This window comes from Colletotrichum siamense (assembly GCF_013390195.1).
Source record: "Colletotrichum siamense strain Cg363 chromosome Unknown KSG_Cg363_contig01, whole genome shotgun sequence".
In the NCBI taxonomy this organism is placed as follows: domain Eukaryota; kingdom Fungi; phylum Ascomycota; class Sordariomycetes; order Glomerellales; family Glomerellaceae; genus Colletotrichum; species Colletotrichum siamense.
This window is the reverse complement of record NW_023501014.1, coordinates 6,454,435-6,468,628: the sequence shown is the minus strand read 5'-3', so window position 1 is coordinate 6,468,628 and position 14,194 is coordinate 6,454,435. Positions and strand designations below refer to the sequence as shown.

The window sequence follows — 14,194 nt, the reverse complement described above, 5'->3', positions numbered from 1 at the left end:
AGTCAAAAACTGACAGTCACATTTCACCTGCCAATTCGGGCTTTACATAATGTTCTTCGAAAGGTTCCATATTACTCCTCAGGTTTCTGGAATGTAGATCTGAGAGATCGCAATCAGATCAGGCGTGATTCCAGCCCTCAGCTGGCGCTAGCGAATGATATTCCCTGGACCCAGGACCCACCGCATCACCATCTGACCCGCCTTGCTAGCTCAATCGGTAGAGCGTGAGACTCTTAATCTCAAGGTTGCGGGTTCGACCCCCGCGTGAGGCTCAAATCCTCACCACGATTGACATAATACAATCTCACGGGTTCCCTTTTTGGTGTTTCGTGCTATTGATCCTATCTCCATGTCTCAGTATAACCATTGAAATATCATTTCTAATACGAAGGTCTCAAGTTTCGTTCCTGAGAAACATAAACGTCAGCCCCAGCTGCCTCCCTGGGCCTCTATTCAGGTGCTGCTGGCACAAAGCGAAGGATCATTTCTTCCATGATTGTCATCAATTTGACAACAAACATTGACCGCATGCCGTCTTTCAACAATGGAAAGCACGTTCTGGTACCTTAGTATTGTTTAATCATTTGGTTGTCGAAGCTGTTATTGCTCCTTAGTTCACGGGAGTCGGGCTATATTTGGAAGAAAGATGCCCGTACCAGCCAACAATGATTCATAAAATCAAGATGTCTATGATGATCTTTGCCTGAAAACTTAGATCAGATTTTGACCTCTCTTGACCAAACATGGCGCGTTTTACGGATTGCCCGCCAGAGGTTATCGTCGAAATCTGCCGCCAGCTTGTCCTTCCGTTGCAGATAGAGCAACATGTCTACGACCTCTCAGTCGATGTCTCGACCGTCAACTCTCTTGCATGCCGAATCGCTCTTGCTCGATTGATGCGGACATGTCGCAAGTTGCATGATGCGGCAGGCTGTATGCTATACTCGGACTACTATCACGATCATCACCCCTCAAAGGCTGTCACCTTTCTGAAAACTCTCGACCCTTACGAAGGTAGCTCCCGCCCCGAGCTCGTGCGCCATGCAGACCTTCACCACAACTTGTACGGAAGCAGCAGCGACGACATCAATTGGTCCAAGGACCAAGAGAATATGACGAAAGAACCTTGGATCAACCGCTTGGCTGGAGCTCTGGGCATGCATTTGCCAGATGGGTGGAACAGGTGTCGTATCGGGATGCAGTTCGATCATGTTCTGGAGCATATCAGTCAGGTGTTTCTTACATGCCTACCCAACTTGACCTCTCTTGATGTCAACCTGTGCCAAGACTGGAAATTTGATCTACTGCAGCAATGGATTGAAAAGCGACCATCCGGAGGTAATCATCTACTCCCAAATCTTCGACGTCTCAAGATCCAGATGCGGTCCGCTAAAGCACGAAAATGCAAAGCCCATGAGATCATACTTGGAGGTGCCCCTAGGCTCTCTACCTTGGAGATATACGACTCAATGTCCTATACGGTTCCGTCGCAGTGTCAACTTGTGAACCTCCGGGGCCTGAAATTCATCAATTGCTCGATGGACTTGAGAAGCATGACGGAGGTTCTCATGGCGACTCCAAACATCACGCACTTTCAGTATAGCGGACTACCATCGGGTACCGAAACATCCAGGAAACCCCTCCTAGGACCGCAAATGCTGTGCAATCTCCTCAGGAACGAGTACGATGCTGCAGCTAGCCAGCCCAGTGGCACAACCAAGCTGGACCTCCCGAACCTCCATCGCCAGCTACGCACCCTGAAGATGGATTTCCACAGCACCCAGTATCCCTTTGAATGGGAAGACAGCGAAACAGTCATGTCTCTGCAAGAGTTTGCCAAGCTCCGAGACCTGAGCATCGATACGCACAGCTTTACTTCTCGAACCGATAACCAGAACCATCTCATGATGAACAACATCGGCAGCATGATTCCGCAATGCCTTGAGACTTTGGAGATTAGTCGCGTCGGCGATTTCCTTCTCGAGGAACTTGTCCAGGTTGGTCTGAGAGAAATTGCCGATTCGGTTAGGCAGGGACAAACTCGACAGCTGAGACGGATCAACCTTACAGATTGCTTAGTTCATGACCATCGGCCGACACAACAGAACGCTCTTCACGACTTACGGGAGATGTTCGACACTCCCGGCGCGCCTTCCGTATATCTCAACGACAAAGCCCTTTGAGAGAAACCCATCTGAATTGTTGATGGCTGGACAAGATGTTCACACTTTGTAGTGGGAGTGGCGTTGAGCAGGGCCAGGTCCGGCATGCTAGAGTTGAAGAAACAATAACGACCTTTAGATGGATTATGAGCATTATTGACAAGGTCACGGAGAGAATAACAGATGAGGTGCAAGTACTTCCACTGCGAACAGAACACAACTACCATAATCTGTTGGGTTGCTGGCTACTAAACTGCCAATGACTCATGTCTTCTTATCCTCCCCCTCCAAATGTACCAGCTCCGTCACAGACGCATCATTATCATTGTCATTATCCGCCCTTGACTCGAAGGCTGAGAGCCCATGTCCTTCCAAGTCGTTTCCTGAGCCCCCTTTGCCCCTCTTTCTCTTCATCCCCGAGGAGCCAATTGTCTGTACAGAGCTGCCAACCTTGAACTGACTCTGATTTCCGCCCTTGGTGAACAGTCGTCGGATCGCAGGTGCACAGCCGCAAATGATGGCGAAATTGGCCTCGAGAGCTGTCCAGATCCAGATATTGTAGGAGTCCCACGTAAGGTCGTAGCTCGGGTCCTCGACGTAGGTGATCTCGACGTACAGCACCCAGTACGTACGCATGATGCCCGCGATGACCACTAACAGGCCAAGACCGAACAGCGCGGCCAAGCTGATTCGCTGTATCATTGGCATCTGCAGTCTGAACAGTGTAGGCATCGGAAGGAGATAGACGGCGATGTCGGTCATGACGGTCGTGATGCCTTGGCCGGCCAGCGGGGGCCACTCTGGGATGCAGTTGCCCCAGTCGGCAAAGAGGGTCCAATAGTGCCAGATCGGTCTGCATCAGGCCCCAAGATCAGCATTCGAAACTTCTAGATGGAGCGCGATTATTCAAGTCGAGTAACTTACGCGCACTGAGTCCACAAGACGATCATAAAGATCCACGTCAAGAGGAAAACGAGGATGCCCGTGACCCAGGTGAGGCGGGAAAACCAGGTGCCGGGGGCGGCAATCCTCAGGTAGCTGCAGAGAATCGAAAGCTTTGAGAGGCCGGAGGCGAATAGAAACAGCGTCTGCGCCGCCATTGAGATCTGTGATGTGTGCGTCAGTAAGTCTGGAGTCCCGTCGTGTGCCGGCCACCCTTACCTGGCGACTTTGCCTGATTTCAGATAATGGCACGTCCCACACATGTAGATTCCAACCGTACAATTCCGTTGCTGATCCATAGACATTAGCATTGAATAGTTTTTGATCGTTTTGTAAAGGGCTTCGAACCGAGGATAACGCAAATCGTAACGCCGATGCAGAAAACCTGTCATCTCACATGATTAGACATGATCAATCCTTGCATATTGTTTGGGAATTCACGAGCTTACCATGGCTCCCACCATAAGCCAGTCGTCCCACCAAGTCTTGCGGATCATGACAAGTCTGACGTACATCCGCAATCCCAAACATGTCAAGGCCATAAGCAAAAACACCAACTCAATGATCATCAACCCTGGTCCTTTCGTCTCTGGATTCGTGTAGTTCGGTCGTGGCCAAGCCAAGATGACACTGATCGGGGGAATCCTCATGTTGGAGAACTTGTCTTTGCGGAACTCTTTGGCAACAAGTTGGCCTTCGTTGGCGTAGCAAGTTCACGGCATTCGCGCTCTCCCGCAAAGGAGAGCGGGAGCCCACCTCCGATATAAACAGAACATCGCATCGCACCCCCTGAGCACACGACACGCAGCATTCGATCCCGAGCGTATGTGGCGCCGCGAAATTCTTCATCGACGAAAAGCCTCTTAATTCTATGTGGTAAGCCTTTCCCGCTCCTCCCACGCGACATGGCTGCACAAAGGCAAGAGCGCGTTTCCAGGCTGCCGGACTCTCCCTAGCTCTGGACGCATGCGGCGCTACCGTGCTAGCGGATGCTCCGAATGCCTCGCGAGGCCAGCCACTGCCCATCCTTCTGGTTGATCAGGCGAGGGGCTGCTAGTTTCAGACCTAACAGAGAAGCTAGAACCCATTGAAGACTTCGGCATTTGTGATGGAATGCCAAAATGACACGACTGACAGAGTCATACAACGAAACAACAAACGCCCTTGAGCAGTGTTTTCATTGACACCCGACGGCTCCACAATGAGCTTCATTGTCTGCCAGGCAGTGCCGTGTTGACAGAAAGCCCGTCCTGGTCAAGACCAGATGATCTACACCAGCCCTATGGTCCCGGTCTGTGCTTAGCATCGACCCGTTCACCCAGGGCCCAAATTGCGGAGGCCCCCGAAGAAGTGCAACCCATCACAACTGAGACGGACGGAGGGACTATTGCTCACTAGCGGTCTCGCTTCGCTGATCCCCCAGGCCCAAGCTCGAATATCAAGGCTTGGACTCATGCACCATTTCTTAATTTTCCCTGGAAATATTGAGGCGGAATTGCGTTCCGCTCCTGGCCCCGCGGTAGAGTTGACGACCTCGTGGCAGAGGGCGCATATGGCGTACGGCCCGCTCCCCAATTGGATTTTACGTCAGGCCACAGTTGTCAGCAAGCACGCCCCAACGGCGAGAAACGGCAGTCTTGCATAAGCCGAGTACTTGCAGCACCCGGCGTGTGTGTGGTAAGAAATCCCGCCTTCGGGGGCGTTCCCACTCTTTGTCAAGGTGCCGAGACTGCGGGGGTGGGCTGGGCCCGATTCGCCGTGTTCGGCCTCAAGAATCCGCCCGCCCGGTAGACGTCAATGTGGAATGTGGTGTGAAGCAACCTTCCTAAGACGGCGGTGTTGTGGCTGGGTAAAAGAAACAGGCGCAGACTATCAAACTCAATCGCGGGATACCAACATTTTCTATGCACCTTATCAGATGATCTTGTTTGACAAGATCAGGAATCCAAATAGCTGGTTTCTAAGACGATGATGTCCGTATACTACGAGTCCGAGCTCATCTTCCTTGGTACCTTTGAGAGACGCAAATCTTTCCGAAGAACTAATCGTGGTAAAATTTAGTTGGCATCGTCTGATGACTTTTTGCACAGGCGAATACTAGGCGTTCTCTTCCCCCCGATGAAATCTTTCTCTGTTCACCACTCAATCCCAGCCAGTCAGGAATGGGCGCAACAGACGGATTTGGTCAATTGATGCATCTCCACGCGCGATGTCGACACTCAATGTGGCTTTGATCACGGCAAGCGGAAATTTAGTTGACCAATAATCAGAACAGATCAAAGACTGAGGCGTTGAACAGTACTCTGGCCGCAACGATCATCCTGTGGCTTGCTGCGATTAATGATTCCCCTATGCTCAAATAGATGGGAATATTCTCCGATATCATTGAGAATATTATTGAGCATAATTAAGCTCATATGAAGTAACAACCATGAGCCTAGCAAATGATCTCGAAACAATCCAGGACATCTCCGCGCATCTGAGAGAACTCTCGGATTACGATTCAGGGGGTCGCACCACCATTATTTCCGATGAGAAATAGAGTTTGAGCAATCTGCAAAGCACAATATTTCGGATGAACCGGGTGCGACACAAAGGGCCTCAACTCCATACTCTTCATTAACTCTCCCAGGTTCCAGGAAGTTGGGAAGTTGAGGTTGGGTTATGCGCCTCCTCGGGAGCGAGCACAGCCAACCTTGGAATCCCGAGATCATCGCTGTCTGCACCGATCAAATTATATGATGGTATCGGCTAAAGGGCAATCAACGGGTCACTTGGAAACCTTCACTTCAAGGTACAAACCTAATTCGCCCTGGGCCGTTTCTGGACGGGGATGACCGGGCAGACAATGTCGTTCGAAGAGGGCCTCCCGTTTTGAAAAACCTCCGGACGAGTATAATAGGCCGGTCCGTAGTTCCTCTCATGTGCGCACGCGTTCCTAACTTAAGACCAGACAATCTACTGTCAACTTTGACAATCGGCGTGCATAACAATCAACCGTTCGTTACAGTCTCATCTCATCAATCATGCAGCTCACAACTCTCACAACGCTCGCCCTCGCCTCCATGGCGATTGCTGCTCCGGCCGTGCAGCAGAACTCCGTGGTGCCTCTGTCCGAGAAGCTCAAGTCTTCGCACCCGGAGGCTTACGCAGCGTTCATGACTGCACCTTTCATCGACCTGGGCCCTGCGACTGCGAATGAGAAGCGCCAGGCGGTCCCTGTGGACGGCCAGCCGAACGGAACGCGCCCTATCATCACGCCTGAGAACATCTTCGTGCTCCAGTGCTCTGATGCTGGGTTCCGGGGAGAGTGCCTTTCCTGGGGAGCCCCTCCTGGCAAGTGCGGTAAGCATGAGTCTTCAACGCGACGTGACCCGTTGAGGCGATGAGCCCGAAACTGATGAAAGAATGCTCTTAGTCAACTTCTCTAGCTACAACAAGACTCAGGCATTCTTGGACAAGTACGACAACCAGACTAGCTCCCTGAGCACCAACACCGGTGGTCTTTGCCAATTCTACAAGTAAGACCCCGAGCCAATCAGAAGTAACGTCGTCGCTGACATGGAACTGCAGGTTTACCGATTGCAACAACAAGGGTGATGATCGTGGCGTAACCCTTTCTTACAACTACAACCTGGGTGAGGCCAGCGATGGCTACTCAGGCGACTACGATGACCAGATCAGCTCTTGTAAGTGGCAGACCTTTGGTATTTATCCAGTGAATTCTTGCTCACATTCAATCCAGGGAGGTGCTGAATGTCCGAGTTCGGAGTTAATGGAGAATTGAAAGATACCGAAAATTCGCGGTGCGATTCGGCACAACCGGAGCAGGCCCGTTTACGCGCCGACACGGCGGTTGAATGAGCTGCGCCAAAAGACCAAGAAAGTGTAACGGCGCGGGGCCCCATAACAGCCTAAAGGCGCGGCCATTTGTAGAGTAGCGCAGAGGAAACTTCTGACTAGTTAGAGAAAAGTTATTCAATATGAGGCTCTTGGCGAGAAATCCACCACGGGTCTCCCCTGTCGGGGGCCGTAAGGCGCACTGCGAATCCGAGAGTCGCGCCCGCTGTCGCCTCAATCGGCGAGTCACCGCACTCTCATAATTGTCCGGGCGTCCGGTCCTATGCCCCTGAGAAAGCCGCGTACCGCGTAAAACGGTGTTCTATGGGTGTTCCTCATTGCAGATCCGGAGCTACCCAGGTGTTCGTCCCATCTAATAGGCATCGGTCCCAGTCTGGCGGAGCATCATCTACCGGATTGCGGAGCGACACCCCGAGTATTTCGTTACCCAGCGGAGCTCCATCGCCCATTCTTCCTGTTACGACCTGTACCAATGTTTCACATAAGGGGAAACAATGACTCGGACAGGGGTTAACAGCACAGTAGACGGAACCTTAACGATGGTAACTCTCCTGATAGGTCGGTTGGTGGGGTGAATCCGACGAGCTTCAATATCCATAATACAACAATATGAATTCACATATAACCAGAGCAGATCTACCATCAGCCGGTGGGAGACACCATTCCATCGTTACAACTTCTTGCATTCTGACACTCGTGGTGCTAGCACTACTTACATTCTTTTCTTCAGGTCTTATCGCAGACCGTTCCATTCATTGTCCAAGCTTTGCTTGATCTTCATTCACTATTTTCAGCATTTGACACCCCAGCACAATGTGGCAAGGATCCCATTTGGCTTGGCTTTTTGCCGCCACAAACATCATTGTGCCTGGTGTCCGGGCCGTTGACACTCTCGTCGATGTCGGATATGCCAAGTTTCAGGGTGCCGTTACCAATGCCGATCTGGGTGTGACAACCTGGAAGGGCATTCAGTTCGGCGCTCCTCCGGTCGGCGACCTCCGATTCGCCGCCCCGGCCGATCCGGTCCAGACCGGCACCGTTAATGCCACGGCCCACGGCCCCATCTGCCCGCCTCAGCAACCCACTGACTGGACTGTCACGGGAACCTATGAGCGCTTCACGGTTGATGAAGACTGCCTCTACCTGGCCGTCACTGCGCCTTCCGGTGCCAGTGTCGACTCCAAGTTGCCCGTAGTCTTCTTCATCCAGGGCGGTGGTTTCGGTTCCAACTCTAACGCCAACTGGGACGCCAGCGAGATTGCTTCTGACGGCAACGTCATCGTTGTCCAGACTAACTACCGCGTTGGCATGTACGGCTTCCTTCAAAGTGAGGAGGTTCGCGCTGGCGGTGGTCTGAACGCCGGCGTCAAGGACATGATCAAGGCTCTCGAGTGGGTTCAGACCAACATCGAGAAGTTCGGCGGCAACCCCGAGCAAGTTGTCCTCGACGGAGTCAGTGCTGGTGGCTCCGCCGTCGGCCTTCTCATGGCCGCTGACACTGGCGGCAAGAAGCTCTTCGCCGGAGGCATTGCTGAGTCCGGTGGCTGGGTCACGATGAGAACCATGGAGCAGGGCCAGGGCCAGTACGACTGCCTCGTCAAGGAGAAGAACTGCACCGAAGCGACCGACTCGTTGTCCTGCCTGCGTGCTCTCAACCAGTCTGAGGTCCGTTCATCCAGCTGCTGGTTCAACCCCGGAATCGATGGCGAGCTCTTCTCCGACAGCATGGTCAACCTCTTCGAGGCCGGCAAGTACACCAAGGTCCCCACGATCTGGGGTTCTTGCGCCAATGAGGGAACCATGTACTCCGCGCCGCAGTCCACCAATTCCATTGAGGAGGCGAACACATGGCTCCTCGGCCAGGACCCCTCTCTCTCCAACAGCTCCCTGGCTATCCTCGATGACCTCTACATTGACGTCCCTCAGCCTGTCTTCCCCGAGTCCGGAGTCAAGTGGCGCCAGGCTGCCAACGCCATCGGCGACGTCGGCACCCACTGCATCGTCCGCAACATCCAGAACTACCTGGCCCGCGACGAGGTGACGACCTACAATTACAGATACGGCGTTCTCGACCCCAAGAACGAGGCCGAGGGCTTCGGCGCGTACCACACCGTCAACACCTATGCCTTCTGGGGTCCCAACCGCACCGACGGATCCGCGCCCGACTCATACTTCAACATCAACGCGCCCATCATCTCTCAGTTCCGCAAGTACTGGGTCTCCTTCATCAAGAACCTAGACCCCAACACCGACCGCGAGAAGGGCGCTGCTGAGTGGAGGCCGTTCACTGGTCCCGAGGGCCGCGAGAGGTTGTTTGTGCAGACTAACAACACGCACATGGAGAGAATGAGCTCTGCTCAGGCTCTTAGGTGCGACGTTGTCAGGCCGTTTTCGAACAACCTGGGCAAGCCTGTGGACACTGGAGTCGTCACTGAGTTGGACGCTACTTTGGCAGCTGGCATCAACAGCACAACCGAGTCTACCGCTTTTGGCAAGAAGAGACACGTCAGGCAGTTCTCTCGCTACTACTGATTCACAGTACTGTAATCAGCTTGGTTGCCTAAAGTTCATCTGCACATATGTACTTATTATAACATGGTCTGGGCTTTAGGCCGATCTGTACATGAAATGACATTCTGTCAACGTTCACATTACTTGCTCTAACAATACTCTTCATATAGTGACATGTCACACTGCATGATTCAATGACAGTTCTCACAGAACGTAACGGAACATGGGCTGGCCAAGAGGTTAGTATGCCTGCTCTCCAGAGTTGATGAGTCGCACTTACGTTTTGCTTGTCGGTGACATCCTCAAAGCCGAGCGCCTCGCCTTCCCTTTGCATTTCAGCAATCTCTTCCTCGGACTTGCCCTCGAGCATCTGATCTCTCTTCTTGTTCTCTCGGACGTAGATGAATCTGAGAATCTGATTCATGACCAGGTTCAGAATGAATCCGCACAACATAGCCACGATTCCGTTGTGGTATGCGGGCGCCTCGGTGCTTTTGAAGAACTGGGGGCCAGCAATTTGGCCAACACAGTAGCAGACGAAGACCCAACCGGACGCAACAGACCGCTTGGTGCTACCGGCGATGTTGGTAGAAAGGAGGCCAAGGATGACCATGAAGCCGACGGGGTAAGCGCCGAGAAGCCAAACTCCGACCAGACGGCCCCATTTATTGTCGAGGTGGAGCTGGTTGATCAGGCAGGTACCAATGATCTAAGCAACTTTCGTATTAGCGACTGTTCCCTTTCTCGTCCTGGAAATAGCGGACTTACGGGAGGAATCATGGCAACTGTGCCAATATGCAGCCTAGAGTTAGAAATCTTGCTTGTCAAGAAGCCAGCGCCAAGTTGAGCAACAACTTGAACCGTCGAAAGCGGGAGGTTCATGAGGGTCGTCTGCAGTGAGTTGAAGCCGAAACCTTGGATGATCAAGGAGCCAAACGCCAGTCCTCCCGAAGCAATGGCGTTGACGAACGAGATGAGGCCAAGTAGAATAACTGCTGGATCCTTGGCCGCCTCCACAACTTGGGCCATGACGAAATTCCGGCTACGACCCGTGCCTGTCTTGTTCTCAGCAACACGCTGCACAGCAATGACCTTCTCCCGCTCCGTCAACCACTTGACCTTGGCAGGGCTGTCAGGCACAAAGATTGTGAAGACCACGCCCCAGACCACGGTCATGGCACCGAGGATCAGGAAGATGTACTTCCACGGAGACAGTGATCCGGTGATATGACCGATTCCGAACGCAAGCAGGGTGCCGATAAAGCTGCCGACGCCGAGGAACGAGACCCACATCGCCGAGCGACCGGCTTGCTCTTGACGAGACCACCACATGCCGGTGACGGCGACAAATCCGGGGCTGATAGTAGCTTCAGTGGCACCCAGAAGGAAGCGCACGCTCGCGAGGCCGGCGAAAGAGCTGCATGCCGCAGTAGTCATAAGGATCATGCCCCAAAGAATGATGTTGGCACCCAGGAACTTTGCAACCGGGAAGCGCTGGAGAACGGCGACACCTGGATACTCCGCAACCAGGTATCCGAAGTAAAAGATGCTGCTCGCCCAGCTGTACTGTTGGCCATGAAGCTTGTTGTCGGGAATGATTCCCCAGACAGAGCTGTACCCAAGTGAAGTCTTGTCGATGAACTGCAGAGCATATGTGATGCAGAGAAAGGGCAAAATCCTACACGAAGGTAAGCGTGGTTAACCCAGATTTCACACAAACCAAGTACCTTAAATCGATCTTTCGAAGTACAGCCTTCGACTCGGCCGCGGATAATGGAGCAGAGTTAAGAGCAGAGGCGGCGAGGTCGCCAGTCTCATCGGTGATGTGGTGCTTTGAGATCGGATCATCGTCTCCGGGAGAGGGGCCGGTAGCGGGTTTGATGTCGGAGGCGACCCGCTTCTCTGGATCGGAGGCTATTTCGGTTGCAGCCATTTCGATGTATGTGACTGTGAAGCTTCTCCGTCAGAGACTTCGTCGAAGGTTTGCTTCTTTCTCAGGCACGAACACGAAAAAATTATTACGCTTTCTGAGATTTGGGAAGCCGTGAGTCTTTATCAGTCGCCGCCTCTGTTATGAGCAAGGGGAGTGGAGACCGGGTATCGGGGCACATCCGACGATCGGCAATTGGTCTTTTTCAATGGTCTTATCTCAGGTCATTTCCTACCCCGTAACATCCCCGCTAAAGAATCCCCGGCGGCGAACCGACTTGATGGGATTGGCAAAAGCTGTTCTTGTTACTCACTGTCCATTTGCTCATCGATTTCGCGCAGAGTGTGTGCGGATGATTTTGGTTGTTCAGGAGGGAGGAGCTGTCGAAGCATGGAGCTTGATGGAACATGAATGCCAGCGCAGCTTTGTTACATCGTATCACGAATAAACATCAGCTTGACAGCTTTCCCCGCCGGTGGCCACGTGCCTCAAGGATCACGACAACGAACGGTTGAAGTTTTTCTTTTCTCCGGGGAACTGATGGTAGCCCCAGCGTAACCGGAGCGCTGGGTGGCTGAAAACTGTACCGAGTCAACGAAAGTGGAGATGCGCATATCGGGTAGATATCTCCCGCGGGGAACGAACCATTTTGGTATGATCTGTTGCCGCCTTAAGCTGGACTGTGGGTTGAGACTGGCAGTTTGCTTGTTCACTATCTTGCGTAATCCAATATCATCATCGCCCACGATTAAAGTTCTTCTCTAAAGACTAATTACTTGTACAAAGGAAGGGCCACTCTCCAACACCAACACCTCCATGTCATCAGCGAACCCCTACACGAAGAGCATTTTGCCCGCAGACCGACCGTTGGGCGCAGTGGCAACTACGACGACCATAGCAAGACTTGCATCCGGGACATTCACCTCACCGAAAGGAGAGGTCCCTTGAAACGGTAGGGTGGTGTTTGTAATGACGCTCCACTCACTACCCTCGAATGACACAGGTAGCACAGGTACACCGTCGACATGAATTTCCACCTTGGCATCTGAATCCCAGCAGCTTTCCAGCTTGACAGTGCCCTTGACCAAAATCTTCTGTTCATCGATTCTCAAAGCACTGGCGCTTAATATAGGGGCAGCATGAAAGCCACGAATCTTTCTCCCGCGTCGTAAAGGAATCAGGTCTGTCTGAAGCCCTGGAGTTCGAGGTGGGACAAATCTTACTTTGTCGTGAGCTTGCTCGAAGGCGTAGGCATAGCTTATGATCGACATGTCATCGTAGGATTTGGTCGCAAATGTGAGGCCGACAGGCATGCCAGTGTCGTTCATGGCTCCCATGGTGACGGTTACACTAGGAACGCCGAGCTGCCGAATCGCGAAGTTACCAAATGATCTTGCGACGCCATTTCTCCACGTGGGAACAGCTGCTTCGTTGTCGACCTCGGCTCTCTCACGCCCGACATCGCCATTCGCTGGCCATACAACAGCATCTAGCCCTTTCTTATCCATCCAGTCCTCCAAGTCTCGCTCACGTCGACCTTCTAGACGTCGGAGCCATGCTGCGAGACCGGGAATGTCGATGATTTTGCCTGTGCGATTCTTAACTGCTTCAACAGAGCGTGCATTGGACTGAGTTCTGTTTCCGAAGCGGTTGCCGTATCGGTCGGGAATGGTTCCAGGAAGTTGTGGAAAGATGAGCCCCGGATCAACGTCAGCAAGCGTTGTAACACTGCTGGTGTCATTGACCATATGTAGAAAGTCATCCCAAGCATACGCATCCATATCTCCCGGGCCCGCGCTGCCGTTGAAGTACGATGGCAACGGATACTCGCTATTAACCTCATTGACTGCCGGAGTAACCTCATGATTCGTAACAAGAGGGAACTCCACCTCTTCAACTTCAGCACCCAATGACTCAAGAGTGACGCGAGCGTCTTCCCACAGTGCCCGAATTGAATCTCGAAGAAAGACAGGTTGCGCTGCAGGGTCATTTCCACCGATGAACATTCGAGGGACACCGATCCTTTTGCCATGTAACGCACTTGCGTTCGCCAAAGTGGTGAACGAAGTAGGTCTGATATTTTCAACTTTTGGAAGGTCCACAAAGGGCTGCCCTCTCCAAAAGTCACCTTCGGTATGTTCGTCGGTAACAGCTATTACGTCTAAGATAGTCATGAGATCCTTGACACTCCTCGCGTGTGGAACGACGACATCTGCCGAACAGGTCAGGGGCCAGTTGCCCCTGATGGAAAGCATACCTCGCGACGGAGTGTAAGCAACAAGGCCGTTATTGGAAGCTGGCGATCTTCCAGATGATACGGTCTCTTCAGCCAAGCCAAAGGTGGCCATACTCGAAGCTGTGGAAACCCCACAGCCATTTGACGATCCAGAGCCCATCGCTGCTGCCAGGTAAGAGGAGTTGTACGGACTTTCAGCTCTTCCGTAGAGACCTCGTTGCATACCACCATTAGCCATCGGAGGCATATTCGTCTTTCCCAAAGGGATGCCTCCCGCGGAACGAATTGCTCCAACCGTAAAGGCGTCAACACCGGCTGTAAGATTCCTAAATGCTGGAGACCCAGCTGCGACTGGCAGTCCATTCATCATAAAGCTGTCTTTTGCAGTGAAGGGAATTCCTTCCAGGAGAGAGCGAATGCTGCCGTTGTTGCCACTTCGGTAGTTATCAGAAGCCTCAGCATCTTCGAAGGCGTTGGTGTTTAGGACTGGAATCGCATTAAGACGAGGGTTGCGGCGGTCGTACTGTGCAACCCGGTGAAGGTGTTTTGCGA

The 14,194-nt window shown here is 52.6% G+C and overlaps 6 protein-coding genes across 6 annotated transcripts; 3 read left to right on the top strand and 3 right to left on the bottom strand.

The window, feature by feature from the left end:
* Nucleotides 1-1,553: 1,553 nt before the first annotated feature.
* On the top strand, nt 1,554-2,183 carry CGCS363_v001628 (uncharacterized protein; the record flags this gene model as incomplete). Its single annotated transcript, XM_036633477.1, has 1 exon — nt 1,554-2,183. One exon carries the CDS (start codon nt 1,554-1,556, stop codon nt 2,181-2,183), a length of 630 nt encoding a protein of 209 aa, XP_036501401.1.
* A 243-nt stretch (nt 2,184-2,426) lies between these two features.
* On the bottom strand, nt 2,427-3,754 carry CGCS363_v001627 (Satratoxin biosynthesis SC1 cluster protein 4; the record flags this gene model as incomplete). The annotated part of the gene is made up of 5 exons (XM_036633476.1): nt 2,427-3,015; nt 3,087-3,268; nt 3,324-3,394; nt 3,453-3,489; nt 3,554-3,754. 5 exons carry the CDS (start codon nt 3,752-3,754, stop codon nt 2,427-2,429), a joined length of 1,080 nt encoding a protein of 359 aa, XP_036501398.1.
* Nucleotides 3,755-6,130: 2,376 nt separating this feature from the next.
* On the top strand, nt 6,131-6,860 carry CGCS363_v001626 (uncharacterized protein; the record flags this gene model as incomplete). Its single annotated transcript, XM_036633475.1, has 4 exons — nt 6,131-6,449; nt 6,523-6,625; nt 6,678-6,793; nt 6,850-6,860. 4 exons carry the CDS (start codon nt 6,131-6,133, stop codon nt 6,858-6,860), a joined length of 549 nt encoding a protein of 182 aa, XP_036501399.1.
* Nucleotides 6,861-7,778: 918 nt separating this feature from the next.
* On the top strand, nt 7,779-9,497 carry CGCS363_v001625 (putative secreted lipase; the record flags this gene model as incomplete). The annotated part of the gene is made up of 1 exon (XM_036633474.1): nt 7,779-9,497. The coding sequence occupies one exon, from the start codon at nt 7,779-7,781 to the stop codon at nt 9,495-9,497; it is 1,719 nt and encodes a 572-aa protein (XP_036501396.1).
* Nucleotides 9,498-9,680: 183 nt separating this feature from the next.
* Nucleotides 9,681-11,409, bottom strand: CGCS363_v001624 (putative transporter; the record flags this gene model as incomplete). The annotated part of the gene is made up of 4 exons (XM_036633473.1): nt 9,681-9,704; nt 9,757-10,185; nt 10,245-11,154; nt 11,204-11,409. 4 exons carry the CDS (start codon nt 11,407-11,409, stop codon nt 9,681-9,683), a joined length of 1,569 nt encoding a protein of 522 aa, XP_036501397.1.
* An 830-nt stretch (nt 11,410-12,239) lies between these two features.
* Nucleotides 12,240-13,889, bottom strand: gatA-4 (Glutamyl-tRNA(Gln) amidotransferase subunit A; the record flags this gene model as incomplete). Its single annotated transcript, XM_036633472.1, has 1 exon — nt 12,240-13,889. The coding sequence occupies one exon, from the start codon at nt 13,887-13,889 to the stop codon at nt 12,240-12,242; it is 1,650 nt and encodes a 549-aa protein (XP_036501394.1).
* Between the last annotated feature and the right edge of the window lie 305 nt (nt 13,890-14,194).